We start from the raw sequence: 18073 nt of genomic DNA, 5'->3' as shown, positions 1-18073 counted from the left end.
GAGCGATATCTGAACTAGTTCTTTGAACTCCCCCACACCAAATCCGCACTAACCAGCATAAAGTACGGTCAAAAATTCGCATCCCTGGCACGCCTTGTTGGAGGAGGCCTTCGTCCGGCAGTAGACTGACAAAAAGGGCTGTCGTTTATTATCAAATAGATTTCTGTTGTACGACGTGGGGCAATGCTGCCTATGCGATGAAGCCCGTTCGTTGTTGGCGTGCGTGTCTACGCCACAGCAAACACGATCGCTTGCATCTCAACCAACACAAAGCACCACGTGGCTTTCTCTCTGTCATAACCCCGCGGGCATTGAGCTTCAACGCGTCACTGTATTATTGCAGTGATGAAGGTCCTAACGCTGATCTGTGGCATTTATAAAAAGTAAAAATAAATCTGGTAATGCGTACGAGACACGGGATTTATACAGAGCTCCCCCCGAATGTTGGATCAACCTCGGTAAGAGTATGATGCATTCATTTTCTCGAGTACCTCTCTTACACGAGTCTCTTCCGTTCAAATGTAATCTCCTCCCTCAAATGCACTTGTATACAAGCATTAATCCTTTCTCAGATTGGAAGTGATGTTGCAATCCCTCAGTAACTGTATGAAATTGCTTTAACCAATGTACTGTATATATCTACAATGAAGCACACCGATTGTGTATATATGGGTGATTGTCAAAGATCTCACCTTGCCGCCAGTTTTTTTCTTCGCGGCAAGTTATAAATAAAAGTAAAATAATTGAGCAAAAAAAATACGAGTCGCGGGTGTCGTGTTGCTTTTCTCGGCGTATGCTGCTTTGTGGAAACGGTGTCGTGTCACGCAGGCGAATATTTCGAGGCTTTCGTACGGGGCAAGAGAGAAGAGGAGGCTTGTGTTGCTTCCGAAACGTCGTGATTTAATTTAGTAGTTTTCATTTTAATTTATTTTTCACCTACGTGACTTTACCGAAAAACCCCAAAAAGTATGAATCTTTGCAGTGACGAAAACTTCAAATCTAGAAGAGCTTCGCCGAGGGCGGCGATGTTTTGGGCTTGGCAAAACTTTGGCACAGAGGGCCTTAAACCCGGGGACCCACAAGCTCATATCATCTGGGCCACTCAAACTTACCATTTGCACAATGGCGCGGCGTGGCTTTGAAATAATTGAGTTGGCCTTGTCGCTAAGAACGGGGGCTTCTGGGGTGGCACGATGCGGGGGTGGAGACGCAGAGGGCTGCAGTGGCTCCGATTATCACGGTTGGCAACGTGTACGGTGTGAAAGAAGTTCAACGTACATACACAGTAGGTGAGATGTGAGGACTGTAAATATTGTGCTCTACGTGTGCGTTTCCCTTTCATCATCAATGGGACCGATCTTTCTTTTCACTTTCCTGAACACATTGTCATTTTTTGCAACACATTTGTCGCTTCTCTACTTAATGCATGCTGTCATATTTTCTGATTACATCTCTTCTGAATGTTGTGAGCTATAGAACTAAAATAAATGGTGCGTTTAAGTGATAAAAGCTTGAAATGTGAACACGTTTTGTGTTCCTGATGAGACTGCCAAGCATGTTGGTGCATGCCTTTAACGGGCATTAAGGTTGGTGGATCACACATTTGTGGAAATCCCAAACCGATAAGATGCCAATACAGTATGCAAATTGAAACCATATGTGCAGTGCCTTAGTCTCCTCCGATTGTGGATTTTTTTTATGCAAGTACATGCCCATGAGAACATACACAGCAGATCGAGCAATGAAATCGGCACGTGCAGGTTAGAGGTGCAATATTACATGGCAGGATGTATGTGTTGAATTTCTTTCGCACCGAACGTAGCCAACCGTGCTAATCGGAAGATAGTGGTGGCTTGGGGAGGCCTTCCATGCAGCCGTGTATTGACCATTGCTGATGATGCAAAGCACTCGTTGATTAAGTTGACGAAACATTCCAATGTAGGACCTCCCTTAAAATAAATCTCAACACTCGGCGAGGATTTCCTGGATTGATGACATGAATATTATTAAAACACGACCACTAAGCCTGCTTCAATTACATGTGGTTTATTGCCTTACAAGACTACAATGAGCATGACGATATACTCATTGTAATGGACTCCAGTTAAGGGCAAATATTCCAATACCAATCTAATTGACAATGTTGCATACACTGCACGTTTTTGCCTCTAATTTAAAGTTCCTCAGCTTTCGAATTGTTCATAACGGGCCTTTAAATATTAACACGTCGCTGTGAATTTTCTAAAGCTGCACTCCTGAAAGTTCGCTTCCCAAGGCTTGGAAAGGTGGGCACGTTTTGTGACATGTCTGCTGTTCACTCTTGTAAGGTTTCAAGTTGAGAACCGATTCTAGTTTCCCGTCTCGGCAGCAGTCTGCTCAAAGAGAATCCTTGGTAACGAAATTGTGGATCCTTCGCGGCCAACAGCTCCGGTTCACACATCCCGATTTATCCGTGTTGCCATCGCGTCCACCGTTCAGCTCACCCCGAACTACCCCCCCCCCCTCCTCGCCAATCGTCACTTTGTGTTTGGCTCGAATGAGTGAATTTCTTTTCTGCTGGAATATCATTCGGCTTAAAGTGGGGGGCAAGTCAGCGGTGGTTTAGTTTTCTCGTGTCCCTTGCAGCAGAGCACAGCCACCTGAAATATCTAAGCGTCCTTGATTTTGCGTGATCGCCGTGCAGTTGTGAACCTCTGTAAACATTTCCCATATCCACAAGCACCTGGAACACCCGGGTGTTCAGCTCGGCACAACCCTCTTAACTTTGCATGACTGCATGATTTCATGGTTAAAACTCGTTAACAAAATGAGCAAGGCATTGTTAAACGCTAAGGAAATGTAACTTCAATTACAGTAGCACATTTACCCAGTGCATGAGCTCGCATGAAGCCAGACTCATGTGCTGCTCATGATAACGTTTGTCTATTTTTAGTGAGAGGGGGGGAAACCACCTCATGAAAAAATTATAATGGAAATTCATCCGAACATTGGCTGAAACAGATTTTTCGCCCAAAACAATCAAGAGTGACGGTCCCATGGTAAACACTGAAAATGAGCTGCACCTATCGAAGCACATCAGCTAGAAAGCATAAATAAAAATACAAACATTTCACACGCTTCAATTTTGTACCGCGAGCCCTCTTGTGACCGCTCATATGGTGGCGTTTCCCTCTCGCTCCAGGCTGCTCAATGGGGGCGGGGGGGAGATACAGCGGGTACAGCGACTGCACAAAGCGGAGAGATCCACGTGAATTCTGCCCAAACCCTAACAGTGAATCTTCTTTGTTCTTTCGAAAGAACCAAGAAGATGAATCCCTGCAGTCACGAAAGCTTTAAATCGAAATCTAACAGCGAATGTTTACAAGCTGATCAATGCAATTGACATGTCTATCCAGTTCTTGCATCGTTGCAGTTCCTCCGAAACCTCGCGAGTCCATTCCATTAGTAGACGAATGGTCGCTACTTAATGAACTCTGGCATGGATCTTGCAGTGAGCATCAATGAAGCGCCGAGAATATCCTCCGGTTTAACAGTGCCTTGCCAGCTTTAAAAACACTGCATGCAATGCAGATTGATTTTATTTTGCTATCTTCACTCTTCGCTTTCACAAACCTGTAAAAGTAATTATGTACTGCTCTGGCAATTTGTGATAAACGCATCACTGAAGGCAGGGTGGGGTCTGTTTGACTGCTTAAAAAAACGAGTAATAAATTGTCCAGCAGGCTTTCCACATCATTCTTATCCCAGTAACATTCATTAGAAAATGCAAACCCCACGACTACCGTAGTTTTGACTTCACCGAGTCGAATTACGTTTATCATAGCTCTTGTCATAACACTGGACTATCCGGCATCATTGGTTTCACAGGCCATAATGCTTCTGCGGAGTCAATGGCCGAAGGGTTTGCCTTGAAACAAATACAGTGCTACCAGTGGTAGTGATCGATGTAATGCTGTCAATCGGGCAACCGAACACTTATGGTTCACTCTCCAAGACAAAACTTGAAATTTTATTTGAAAAAAAGAAAAATGTATCAGAGAAAGCGATCATCCAAATGGCTTCAGATTGAACGTAAAACAAAATGTGTTATTTTCGTCCACGTTCTCTTGAGGACATACACATGCACAGCTAAAGATACTCTTCACAATTTACAAAAAGAGTGCACCGCTTCATGGGACGAGATCGCAACCGAGCCAAATACTACAACCGCGACCTCCTATCAGGCACCCATTCTGAAGAGCTCCACGTTCGCGACTGTGCTTTTTTTCGATTTTTTATCTTGTACAAGCTTTACAGCAATTCTAAAATTGTATGCAAGATCGTCATTGAGATGAAGGAGGGTTATTAAAAGTGATGCTGTAGTTATGGTGAAAGGTGGGCAAACAGGCGGGAGGGGGTTAGAGGTTGGGGTATGCCTTGTAGTTGGTGATCAGCAGGATGGGCTAGGAAGAAGAGATGGGTTTTAATGGAGGAAAGGAAGCAGGTTAGTGACGCCGATTGATGTGCAGCAGAAGTTTGTTCCAGTGAGGAGGAGCAAGGGAAAAAGGAAAGAAAGCGAAATTTGGCGCAGGGCGGCAGACGGTAAGATACGAGACGAGCAAGATAAGTTGGGGCAAGACCATGTCAACATTTTTAGACGAGTGAGAAATTGAAACAAAAGTAGACCAGGAGCCAGTGTGGTTGGTACAGTAGTGTGGGAATTATGTGGGAGGTTAAAATGATTTGCATACATTGAGTAGAAGCTGCCCAGTCACCGATTGAGAACTTGGGATTGAATTGCACTGCGATGTGAGAACAATACTGCAGTCAGCAAAGTTTACATCACTGGCTCGTGGCTACCAAGCGGTTTCAGCAGAAAGATGTTGAATTTTGACTGTGATCATTTACCATGGTCAAATAGAGCCAGGAGTTAAGCACTAATATACTCGATATTGAGTATTATCTTTTGAGTGTGCTTTAAGGATGAAAGGAAACATGTTTTATCACCGGTATCTAGACGATGTGAGAAAATTACAGGTACATTCATGGCAAGGTGATAAATAGTGCGGGATGGATGAATTAATTTTGTATTTTTCCACATTAATATTGAATGAACAGCCTGTTTAAGAGTACACGAGGTGTTATTGATTTAAAGGATAATGCAATATCTGCGCACAGGCTAATACTGTCAAGCGGAGCTGGAAGCAACATAAGCGTGTTAGTGGGGAACTGGGGGAGCGTGTGGTGGTGGCTGAGTGGGCACCGGAGTTGCTGCTCGTGGGATTAGGGGCCACATAATTTCTAATCGATTTTACACATTTTCGCAAACACCCAGCCACCATTCTTCCCGGTGTTCAGCTTTCCCATGCAACAATAGTTGGCCTGGTGAAAAGGGATTTTAAAAAATATCTTAACACATTCCTGCGGAGGGAGTTGGTTGGAACGTTGGGTTGCTCGGTCAATGGCCTGGGTCAACGGCGGCGTGGTGTATTCTGCAAATATGCGTGACTGAGGGCGGGCACAAGCTGGCGTGAATAGGTTAAACGTTGAGTTTTATAAGGGCACCACGGGGTGACCAGCCCCCCCTCACCCAGCCCCTCCCCACCCAGCCCCTCCCTGCACGACGGACACAATAATCCCCTGTGGGCTGGTGTAACCAGGAGGTTCCTACCAGTATGTTACATTTATGGAGCGCTTTAGCTAAAGTTGCTTTACATAGTTTAAAACTGTTAACAAAAGTAGTGATTTAGTAGGGGAGTGGCATGCAAGAGTCTAGGAATGAGCGACCGTAAATGGGGCACATTGGGGTCATGAAATGACAGGGGACAGGAAGGAGTGGAGGGGCAAGAGAAAGGAAAATGGAGAAGAGGTCATGGTCAGAACATTTCTGTAGCATTTGGAATGACAAAGTTAAACCTACAATCACAACGCAACTGACACCTGACAATCACCCGTGAGCCAAGATACTGATTGCTACACTTGGCCTTCGAGAAGAAACAACAATGGACATTGTGCAGCTTAACTACAGCAAACCTCCACCCAGCATGCAGCGGTATTATAGCCACAAACGTATGGGAAATGCTCGTTTTAACCCTCAACTGACTGCAGGATGTCACACCAATTTTGTAAGCATCAACTTGCTACCATGGCTAGGGTAACGTTAACAGTCGTAGGTCACACTTGACAGATGATTGCAATTCTTTAACATTGTGAAGGCCAACCTTTTCTTCCGCACAATGGTTTTCCAATACACGATAGAAAAAAGTTATTTGTTTGTATGAAAAAGTACACGTGCCAAAAAGGAGTAGCTCAGTCCTGTGCACTTACATTACACTGGATACCAGCCTGTGAGTCTAGCAGCCTGTTCTTCATTTAGCCTCTGACAGGCCAAATAAGACCCTTTTAATCACAATGTGACCACTGCACATTCATCGCTTGGCACTGCCACAAAATTCACAAAGAACGGTGTCATAAGCAGAGTTGTCACGGAGGAGGCTAAACGTCAGTTTCAATCGGACTTCTTAACAGGGTTTTTTTAAAGAATTAAACGTTTCCACAACGTGGCTTTTTTTTTATTCCACCCTTATTTTTCCACATCAACGAGGCAAAAATTGAGATCTGCAGGGTCCAACGAGGAGGAGAACATGGCGAGGTGGGCTCGGCTGAGGATGCTCTTCGTGGGACGCTTGGCGCCCATGAGCACCCCTCGGCTACTTGCCCGTCTTGCCGTCGGACGGACCCTCGTTGCACTCGAGCGTCTTGAGGAGCCGGAAGAGGCCGGCCGCCTCGCGGATTCTGCTGAATTCGATGCAGAAGGCCTGCACTTCGATGAACAGGTCCTGCACGTTGATGATCTTGTTGCGGATGAGCGATTGCAGGAAGACGCACACGAGCCGCACCAGCCGGTTCTGCACGCGAGCAGACGGGCACGGCCCACTGTTGCACGGAGGGGCCTTGCTTTTAAGTCCCACCTCTAAGCACGTGCATGAGCCAGGTAACATTCCACAAGTGGAGTCCAACTGTGCACTGTTTATATGTAGCTACGTTTGACCATTGTTTCTTAAACCCAATCACAGGTACTTATACGCATGCACATGAGCCGGGTAACATCCACAGCTGGAGTTCAACTGTGAAGGGTATTTGTATGCGGCTTCCTTTGGATGAGGACATTATACAGTGGGATCATTTGCGGGCTTCGTTTATAACACCCGGCTTGCCTGGGCATGCCCATGAGCCCCACATTCCTAGCAATTTACAAGCAAATTTACAAGCAAATTTACAAGCAACAAATGTACAATGTGGTTTCTGCACGTGAGTGTTTGCGTTGGAGGACAGGTACAATGGTGATCAGTGCAACATGCATGTCACCTGATTTACTGGGCTGGCCTGTTTAGCCCACGACTCACCTGCATGTACTTATCCTTGATGTTTTCACAGGTGGAGATGCAGTTTGAGATGTACAGGTGAATGAATTCTGGAGGAAGGTCCACTGCAGTTGTTAGCCTGAACATGCATTCACATAAACACACACAAGAAATGTATGAAATGTTGATTTACTAATGATTGGTTAATAAATATGTTTCAAATTTGATAAAAAAATAACAAAGTTTTCGTTGGAGCTAAAACTTATACAATATAGCCGCTTCAGAATGCGCAATAACACATTTTATTCTAAGGACATAATCGCAATTAGTTTGGAAAAAGCAAGAACAAGGTTTGCCAAGGTATCAGTACTACAGGCAAATGTAAAACATAAATGACAAAACCGGCTTAAAAGAAGAGCAGAGGCTGCACATTTATCATCGCTGAAAATATATTTTCATTCCACCACAGTGCTCATCCTAGATTGACAGCCATGTCCAGAGGTGAAAAATCCACATTCCCTTGGAAGGGGCTAGACCAGGGGGGGGTCAGCAACATGCGGCTCTTTAGGAACTGCTTTGCGCCTCTCAAAATAGAGGGTTTGTTTTACCAAATTGGAAGAAAAAAATGGCTCTTCTTGTTATTTTGATTGCCAACCCCTGGGCTAGACTCTGTTGGTGACAAACGCGCTTGACTCCGAACAAAACGGTGCTCATTTCACCAACTCCACATTGGTGAATGGCCTTCCGACAACGAGTCCGGCACGCCAGCCAGCGCCCGAAAGTGAAGTCCTCCCCCTCCCCTACCTGTTGACGACCTCCATGGAGTGCAGGGACATCTCCATGTTGACGAGCACGGAGAAGTACTCGGTGATTTGGCTTGACTGCATAAGCTTGAGCAGCATCTCTATGGCCACGAGGGGGTTGTTCTCCACCAGGTCGGGCAGCTTGCTGGGCGTCAGCCCGATGTGGTACACGAGCTTTGGGTCCTTCTCCAGCTCGTTCAGCACCTGCATGCACACAGGGCAACACAGGAGTGTGTCAATTCTGAATCGTCAGAATATTTATTCCTACTGGAGGAATCCGATTAGCTATGAAGCTCTTTTTCACAGACGTCCAATTGCCAGTGTCCACCTTGCGGCAACGAGAAGTTCGACTTAGGAATTGGCGGGAGGTTTGAATTCCAGTGTTTATAAAGTAATCACAATGAATGTTTAGTAAATTAATATTTCCAGCACCCCCCTATCGCCTAAAGCATACCTCAATCTCCAATTAATATTGCAAATTGTTACTCAAAAGTGAGCTTTATGGCTAAAGATATTCTTGGACACCATGAATAGAAATGTTTTGATCTATACTTGATTCAAATTTATCTACCACATTGCATTAAAAAATTTTATTTCAATAAAATTTGTATTTATTTTACTGTGCGTTTTTCCATTTGTGATGATCTACGATTTAATTTGTACGAGCACGGGCGCAACGCAGAACAAAACCTCTCACCTGCTTTTGCTGGTGCACGGTGAGTGGGCTCTTAAACGCCTTGCCCATGAGCCTCTTGATCTCCAGGCCGGCGCTGCTCTGCACACACATGGAGCGGTCCCAGCGCACGCTGTGCTCCGGCTCCGTGGGGTTAATCCAGGCCGGCTCGTCCTCACACACGTGCAGCGGTGGCACCGGGCGGATGAACTCTGGGCGCAGGTGACCTGGAGGCAACAGTGGCACCGTTTGGCACAGCCTCATCCCTCAGCACGTGTAGTTGGCAATGTATGTTTAACTTCTTTCTCACCGTACGTAGCAAACCGTGCTAATCGGAGGTGCGGCAAATGAGCAGGTGGTGCTTGAAGGATGACACTGCCCAAGAATCCAAATAGCTTGTCCTGTGGATACAGTATTCCCTCGTTCTTCACGAACTTGCTATCTACGATTTTTATCATCCGAAAATCACATCTGGAACTCTACACGACAGCATCGAGAGAGAAAGTGATGAGATTAGGTGATGTTATAATTGGCATGTATTCAATAGCTTATTTATGTAGTTAAAGCAATTCATGATTTCAGGTAATTCATTTTCGAAATCATTATCCACAAAATGTGCTATTCTTTGGAACACATCCCTCGCAAATAACGAGGGAATACCGTATCCACATTATCCGTAGAGTTAAAAAGTGTGGATGCATGTAGGGCCTCCATGCTGTGTATATACATTTCCATCACTGGTTCAGGATTCACAGTGGCGATAATAGCTGCCACAATGTTCATTCATAATCTGAATATGTATTTATACTGGAGGAAACTGATGAGCTAGAAAGCTTTTTTTCAAAGATGTCCATTCGAGCAGGGAGAAACATTTACCTCTTTGTAATGCCCACCAGGAGGCAATGCTACAGTACAGGGGTGGCATGCCACTCGTTAAGTTCATGTAGCTCCTAAACAGTTCAAGTGATGCTCATTTAGAGACGCCGCTTAATTTTCAAATTTTCAACGTAACTTTATCTGAAACGGGAAAATGGGAACAGCCCGGGACACTCGCCCATTGGCATTGAAGCCAAACATGAGAACTCTTAGGACACGTCTGCAGATTTCTCAAATAAAAAATTCCACAGCCAACCAGGGTGATTGAACTGACCACGTGACCACTGCAAGTTAAATGTTCATCTTGCGACCGCTGGCAACATGAAGATTTTATTTCATGGCTCCTCCATCTTGGTATGAGGTTTTTAAGAATCAGGCGGTTTGGCCACTCCTGCTCTTTGTGGGTTGGCTGTCGTGTCATTTGCCAGTCATGTAGGAGCGCTGGCCGGGACACATACTGTCGATGGGCGGGTGAGTCCCGGTGAGCAGCGCCTCTGCCACCTGTGCGGCGATGGTGCTGTCAGGCCCCGAGCCGGAGTCAGGATCCGCGTCAGCCAGGATGGCAGGGATCCCCGCTTTGCTCTGGGTCGGTAACTCGGACTGGCGCTCTGAAAGAGAAACCGTACGCCTCTCAATGCCGTGAAGTGGCATGGGCCACCCCAAGAAGAGCCACAACCACCCACGCACGACATTGACCGTGCAACCAAATAAAACAATGCACTCCACAATTTTATTGCACGAGACAAGCTCACTCTCAACCTGTTAAAACTATTTTATATCACAGACTATAACTCTCGTGGTAAAAAGAACATGTTTGTAAGGGCAGAGTAAGGATTAAGGCTGGCAGGGCAAACAAAGGAAAGGTGTGGCCAGAAACACCCACACGTCTCCCCAATACCGATTCTCACTCACCACCTCCGATTAGCACGGTTAGCTACGTACGGTGCAAAAGAAGTTGAACACACATACCAATCTCAGTACTTATTTAAGACGGGGACAGTGAATGATTCGTGGTAGAGGGCTCGGCGAGTAATTCATGGTAGAGTGCTCAGCATATCATTCATGTTTTCAAAGGGGGCTCAATGTACAATTGAAGTTGCATGGCTCTCGTTGTGTAATTCACGGTACAGAGCTCTCGTAACATGGCGCAGGGTATCACTGGCTCGCATACACACCTGCGAGTGCCAACTGCAGCCCACTGATGTCCACAGGCTGCAAGGGCACCGTGGTCATGTCGGTGGCACAGATCTGGCGCGGGGTCTTCTTGAAGAGCTCTCTAGGCGGTGCCAGCATCAGATGCGACAGGAAGAACTTCTCGGCACCCGTGATGGGCGGCAGGAAGCCTACGCACAGGCCGGGTACACAGGACAGGCGTGTTACACACGCATGCTGGAAGACGCACACCGATGGCTTTGAGCATGAGATAGAAGTTTAGGATCTGAGTAGCCTCGGCTTCTCGGTTGCTAAGAAGGCAATAAATGCTTTTCATTGAATTGTTACTGCATTTAAGTGGTGTTTTAGATTTGGAGCCAGGCTGAAGAGTGGTCAACTTGTTTGTGTGAGTTTAACCCAGGCACTCTGGTTTCCTTTTCATACGTCTTAAGTGTGGAGTCCTATTTGACCATAACACAAGTGACATGCCCTTGGTCCCTTCGTCTGGCTCTGAGCCTCAGGTGTTCTCATGAGGTGGAAGAACTCATTTACATTGGTGACCTGGAGACGTTAGTGGAAATCACATTCCCATGGCAAGGGGCCAGTCTCTATATGGAATGACCTTTGTTGACTGATCATGAATTAGTAACATTTTTTTTATCAACTATGAAATAATGATGGCCTGAGTTGACAACCAATATTACAATTCACAAACTTACAATTTTATGTTCGTGTTATAATTATAGTGTTATTTGGCTGAACAATTCCTGTTACAACCTAATCCACTCAGATTGTGGTTTAGACTTTTTTAGAAGTCAAGCATGTATGTATGTTGAACTTCTTTTGCACTGTACGTAGCCAACCATGCTAATCGGAGGCGTGTGTACTAAAAGCAGCCTAACAAAGTGATGGGGCCTTTCTGGATAAAAGCACACAAAGTTTTGGTACTTCCCATGGTTGAAAGAGTTGAAGTTTTGGTAGTATCCACCAAATTCAAGGCCTGTGGAGTCATTGTATGTCATTAACAAAGTTTACCATGTTTTAGCTTATATAGTGACGGATTATTTCATAAATATAACATATTACCATAGTTTAGCTCAAAAGATTAATCGTATGAAATAAAAATGCTCCTGCCTGAGATCAAGAGGCTCATGGGGAAGGCGTTCAAGAGCCCTTTCATATTCAGAAAAATTGCGAGAAATGTTCAAGTTGCATGGGTGTAATGCGAAACGAAAGCACGTTTCATGCTTTGCACAAAAATATAAGGGCATGTTTTGTCAGAGCCACAGCTTTCATGTTGTGCAAGAAAAACAGGATTTTTCCAGAATATTTTAACGTACAGAATGTATACCCAATCATAAAAAATTAAAACGTATCGGCGTACACTGCTTGCATTCTTGCAAAACCTCTTTGCTAAGAATCTCAAAAAGGGAATACAATTATTTGGTATTTTTATCTAGTGGATTCCCATGTAAAAAAATGCATTGCTAAGCTACTATAAGTAGAATACCAGTCAGCTATTCACAAAATATCACAATCCCATTGTTGTGTTGTCATTTAGGGGCTCAGAACTGGGCTGTACATGATTACAGGTTAGAGAAGAGGGCTCTTGAAGGCTGCACAACATAAGGGGGACCAAAAGGACAATGGAATCACGACTGTATTACAACCACACATCAGCTCCACTCACAACACGTGTATGGCTTCAGCCATTTACTTGCGAGTTTACATAACACTGCTCTCCACAGACATGTAATGATTCACTTCCCCGTGATTTCATAAAATGTCATGGTACTGTTATGCTCTGGAAAGTAATATGCTCTTAAAAGTTTTTTCCCAGTGTAATTAAAGTTATACAAATGTGGTCTTGCATACATCAGATTATAAGGTATAAAACACAGGGGGTAAAGTGCCTAAATATGAATAACACAATAGCCTGGGTTAGAATTCAAGAATCAAATTTTTTTCTTGGTTCTACTAACTCGTATAGAGTGTTCCGATGTACAATCTGCATTGTTGATTGTATGGGTCGTTTGTAGTGTCTTGTTTGTCTAATATTGTCTTGAAAAAATAATAGGCTTTAACCTTTCAAACACCAAATAGATACCTATTGCAAGGCATCAAGCATGCACATGTGGTGGTTAATGCATGCGCACAAACATGCTCTGATAATTATATATGCATTGTCCTTGAAATCGAATGGCCTATACCAGAGATACTCCTTTATGGCCTTGTCTCATCCGTGCTAGACCAGAGAGCGCCAAAAGGAACAGCACAAAGGCAATGCAAAGATGAAAGCATCAACAGATCCGGTTGAGCACTTAAATTTACAGGACCATGTTTTTGATAACAGCATTTTCTGATACCGCCAAATATGGTCCTATATATATAGGCTTGTTGGTGCTGTCTACAATGTTATGCAGCATCTGTACCAACTATTTTATACTGTGGTAATTGATGCCTGCTTCATTAGCTAAGGATTTATTTTAGTCAACAAACTGAACAATAGTTAAATGTCTGCTGCCAACTGCATGCAATGGGTCTGTGAGGCACTCTGTCCAACAGTTTCAGGTGGGGTTAGGGGAGACCGTGCTCAACTTTACAATATTCATAACCAATACACACTCCACATTCTAATTCACTATTCATCACGTGGGTGAGGAGAGATGAATAAAAAGAGGTTGATAATATTCAACAATCCATGATCCGAGTAGGGCGAAGCGCTCATCTACACTCTTGGCATAAAAGTAGTGGTATAATTTCCACATTTTCATTTCAATTACTATTTTACAAGTCATTGGTAGGCTGAAGGCCAGTAACTAGTAGATAGTCACAGAGATGTATACTTGATGTGGTGTACAGAATGTTTTTCCTGGTTATCGACCTGAACAAACCCGACTGAAATTAGGCGCAATCTTTACTGCAATACAAGTATTTTCTGTATACTAAAATATATGAACTAAAAACCATGCATAGCAGCAGCACCACCAACACCTAGCACCACGCGCATGCTGCTCCGGGTGCCATCCCTGCTGTTGCCGCTGCTGCTGCCGCTGCTGCTGTTCCTGCTGCAGCTGCACCTGTAGTGGCAGCAGTTCCTGCCCTCCCGGCCGCAGCAGTGGCAGTTGACGCTGCTCCTCCTGCTGCCGGTGCAACTGCAGCAGTAGTGGCAGCAGCTCCTGCCCTCCCAACAGCAGCAGCAGCTGAGGACGACCCTGCTACTGATATTGCTGCACCTCCAGCTGGTGCCACCGCCGAAGCGGCGGGCGAGGGAGACGCCGGGTCGAGGAGGTGCGCGAAGACGGCGGCGAAGGGGCTTGCGGCGGGCGGTTCGGTGCGGTACATCTCCCAAAGGAGGTAGAGAGCGGCAAGACGCTGCGGGGCACCGGGCAGAAGGTCCGGCTGCTGTAGCAATGCCAGCAGCGCCGCCCCGGCACGAAACACCTGCGGGAGATGCCAAAAGATTCGGCGATTAGAATACATTAGAACTGCGGCAGGAGAGCGGTTGTAGATCACGCAATCGGATCAGCGATGGAATTTGAAGCCCCGAGTTGGCGGTACTAGAAGTTGACTCGGGTGGATAAACCATGTGGGAAGAAGAGAAGACAATCACATCGAAAAAAGAACCGTGATGCACATGGAAGCACCAGGGTGGGAATAGAGGGGCAGGCTGAGAGCGAGGCGGATTGACAGTGACTGGTGAACGAGGATAGCAAGGACTGTGAAGTGGACCGTGGACATGACCCAGGACAGGGATGAGTGGAGACTGAGCACCTGTGGCCGTCTGGAACGCTCTTCCTTCCGATATTAGGAAGCCACTGGAGTTATGCACTTTTAAATCTATATTTTAAACTAATTTCTTTATAACTCATTTTTGTCTTTAATCTGTTGTGGTTCCCCCGCAACCTCTGATGAGCACTGTTTCCTACGCACAGTGCGATAGAAGTTCAACATACATTACGTAACACTCACGGTGTGCACGTCTATTCGTGTCTGGGAATAAATTATTTTCAAACATTTTGCCAATTGCATGGATTTTTGTTCCTCATGCCAAACGGGAGTCAGCAATAATGAGACGGCACGAACGAGACGAGAGAGAATGCAGGCGGGACAGAGCAGACAAAACACGGTGCAGAGATGACATGATTAATCGATATTCTCTGGGGACAAACACACCTGCTGATGGATGCTTGTGTTGCGCCCGAAACGTGATTTAATTTAGTTGTTTTCATTTTTATTTTATTTTTTACCTACGTGACTTTACCGAATAAAACCAAAGAGTATGGATTCTTGCAGTCACGAAATCTTCAAATCTAGAACGATTAATCGAATCTCGCTGTACGCACATGGAATATACCGAATCGTGACGAAGCCTAACTTATATCTGCAACCGTTTACACATCACTGCCATATCCAGCAATCATCGCAAGAACCACAATGAATCCCCTACCAATTCACCACCACAGCAAGTCAAACTAAACTAATCCATAACACTGGTCAACACACTTTTTCTGGCATAAGGTATTCCAACGGTTATACGGTAATTTTGGGGTGCTGATTCCAAATCTGGCATCAGTTTTTGTCTATCACATCAGGTTTTTGAGATATCAAATATTGCATTGTCAATAAAAACTGCAGAAGAAAAATATTAAATAAATGTGGATATCTACATAAAATTATATTATAAACACACTATCCTAAAAATACAGCACCATATTTTAACACTAAAGCAGTCACTGACTCGCAGCAAATTGCAATAATAAGTGACAGACTTAATTTCGGGTAAAATCAATGAAAATGGGGTATGCCGATAGCATAAAAATGAGATGTGATAGAGCAAATCTGAGATCAGATTTGGAATCAGCACCCTTTAATTAGTCTAAAACAGTTGCAAAAGTCCAGGCCAGAAAAAAATGCTTTTTTTGTTGACCAGTGTATAATCTAATCCCACTGTTCTTCACTATTTCTCAGAGGGGGGTAGGGGAGAGATCCACTTTCGCCGACAAGACACAAACATGTCAACCCCTTATCAGGGCCTCCTACCTTTTTACAGACCCATGTCAAACCTTATCGATTACCCCCGTGCTCATATAAATCTCAACGTCCATCCTACAAAGTCACATCACAAGGGGAGAAACCACGGATGCTGTTTGTTGCCCACATTGCAACGCCTGTACGCCGTATGGACCTAAAAACTCGCGTACAAGAACACGGGGTAAAAGCCTTGGGGGGGTTGACGGCTATGAAGAAGAACATCGTCGGTGCGAGGGGCCGCCACCACCAGCGCCTGCGAGGGCTGTGTATTGTCGGGGGGGCCCTCACGAAATGCCACTCAGTGGCCCTCACGAAATGGCACGCAGTGGCCCGCGGGCCTTGCAATGAACACTCCGCCTCGCTCACCATCAACAACTGCCGTACGCAACCACAATCAACAACACCACCCCCACCCCACAACACTCGCCACCACCGTCAAACAAACGCAATCCATCGGGAGGGTAACCGACGCAAACGCCTCCTCACCTGCGCTCGCGGGACGCTGTGGGCGAGCGCGGCGGAGAGCGACTCCAGAGACATCTTGGCGCTCGCCTCCTCCGACACGAGCTCGATGAGGGCGCTCAGCTCCTTGGCAGAGAGAGTCATGGCCGGTTTAGCGGCGGCACCCTCCTCCTCCTCCCCAGGTAGAGGGCGAAACGACGCCGGGGAGGGAGGGGGGGAGGTGAGCGAAGCGGCTACGGCGGCCTGTGGCGCTGGTAGTGGAGGCGAAGGCCGCAAACGCCCGCGCGAGAGCGCCGGGTAACGCTCGGCCACGCCCCCCCCTCACCCGACGGGCTCTCGCGAGACTTCGAGCGAGAGTTCGTCAGGATTGCGCGTTGAAAGGGCACGTGGGTTTTGGGTGGGTGCACCGTGGGTTTGGGGTGGTCGTGGGTGCTGGTGGGTGCATGTGGGTGCTGGTGGTGTGGATGCTGGTGGTGTGGGTGGGGTGGTCGGGGGGGCTGGTGGTGTGGGTGGGGTGGTCGGGGGGGCTGGTGGTGTGGGTGGGGTGGTCGGGGGGGCTGGTGGTGTGGGTGGGGTGGTCGGGGGGGCTGGTGGTGTGGGTGGGGTGGTCGGGGGGGCTGGTGGTGTGGGTGGGGTGGTCGGGGGGGCTGGTGGTGTGGGTGGGGTGGTCGGGCGGGCTGGTGGTGTGGGTGGGGTGGTCGGGGGGGCTGGTGGTGTGGGTGGGGTGGTCGGGGGGGCTGGTGGTGTGGGTGGGATGGTCGGGGGGGCTGGTGGTGTGGGTGGGGTGGTCGGGGGGGCTGGTGGTGTGGGTGGGGTGGTCGGGGGGGCTGGTGGTGTGGGTGGGGTGGTCGGGCGGGCGGGCTGGTGGTGTGGGTGGGGTGGTCGGGGGGGCTGGTGGTGTGGGTGGGGTGGTCGGGGGGGCTGGTGGTGTGGGTGGGATGGTCGGGGGGGCTGGTGGTGTGGTGGGGTGGTCGGGGGGGCTGGTGGTGTGGGTGGGGTGGTCGGTGGGGCTGGTGGTGTGGGTGGGGTGGTCGGGGGGGCTGGTGGTGTGGGTGGGGTGGTCGGGGGGGCTGGTGGTGTGGGTGGGGTGGTCGGGGGGGCTGGTGGTGTGGGTGGGGTGGTCGGGGGGGCTGGTGGTGTGGGTGGGGTGGTCGGGCGGGCTGGTGGTGTGGGTGGGGTGGTCGGGGGGGCTGGTGGTGTGGGTGGGGTGGTCGGGGGGGCTGGTGGTGTGGGTGGGATGGTCGGGGGGGCTGGTGGTGTGGGTGGGGTGGTCGGGGGGGCTGGTGGTGTGGGTGGGGTGGTCGGGGGGGCTGGTGGTGTGGGTGGGGTGGTCGGGCGGGCGGGCTGGTGGTGTGGGTGGGGTGGTCGGGGGGGCTGGTGGTGTGGGTGGGGTGGTCGGGGGGGCTGGTGGTGTGGGTGGGATGGTCGGGGGGGCTGGTGGTGTGGGTGGGGTGGTCGGGGGGGCTGGTGGTGTGGGGGGGGGTGGTCGGGGGGGCTGGTGGTGTGGGTGGGGTGGTCGGGGGGGCTGGTGGTGTGGGTGGGGTGGTCGTGGATGCTGGTGGGTTGATCCAGGACTGGGATGCGGTGGTGTAGCGGTGAGCGTCGCGCTGCGCTACGAATCTGATATTTTTTTATATCTACATGGCTTTAACGAAAGACCCAAAGAATATTCAGTGTATCATCGGCAATGCTGGTGAAATTTCACCAATGCTGCTGAAACTCCAGCTATT

General features: G+C 47.6%; 1 protein-coding gene across 2 annotated transcripts; it reads right to left on the bottom strand.

The window, feature by feature from the left end:
- Positions 1–3975: 3975 nt before the first annotated feature.
- On the bottom strand, positions 3976–16660 carry CNOT11 (CCR4-NOT transcription complex subunit 11). 2 transcript variants are annotated; one of them, XM_078864846.1, is made up of 8 exons: positions 16368–16660; positions 14084–14291; positions 10871–11038; positions 10154–10303; positions 8844–9046; positions 8148–8350; positions 7386–7482; positions 3976–6887 (listed from the first exon to the last, which is right to left on the bottom strand). In XM_078864846.1, the coding sequence occupies exons 1-8, from the start codon at positions 16485–16487 to the stop codon at positions 6690–6692; spliced, it is 1347 nt and encodes a 448-aa protein (XP_078720972.1). In that variant the 5' UTR covers positions 16488–16660; the 3' UTR covers positions 3976–6689. The 2 variants fall into 2 exon arrangements, with proteins under 2 accessions (XP_078720972.1, XP_078720973.1); XM_078864847.1 differs by lacking the exons at positions 14084–14291; positions 16368–16660 and adding an exon at positions 11801–12293 and having other exon boundaries at positions 10871–11039.
- Positions 16661–18073: the final 1413 nt, after the last annotated feature.

Source organism: Lampetra fluviatilis, chromosome 19 (genome assembly GCF_964198595.1).
Source record: "Lampetra fluviatilis chromosome 19, kcLamFluv1.1, whole genome shotgun sequence".
Classification (NCBI taxonomy): domain Eukaryota; kingdom Metazoa; phylum Chordata; class Hyperoartia; order Petromyzontiformes; family Petromyzontidae; genus Lampetra; species Lampetra fluviatilis.
Note: the sequence above shows the minus strand (reverse complement) of the source record. Positions and strands in the feature narration are given on the sequence as shown.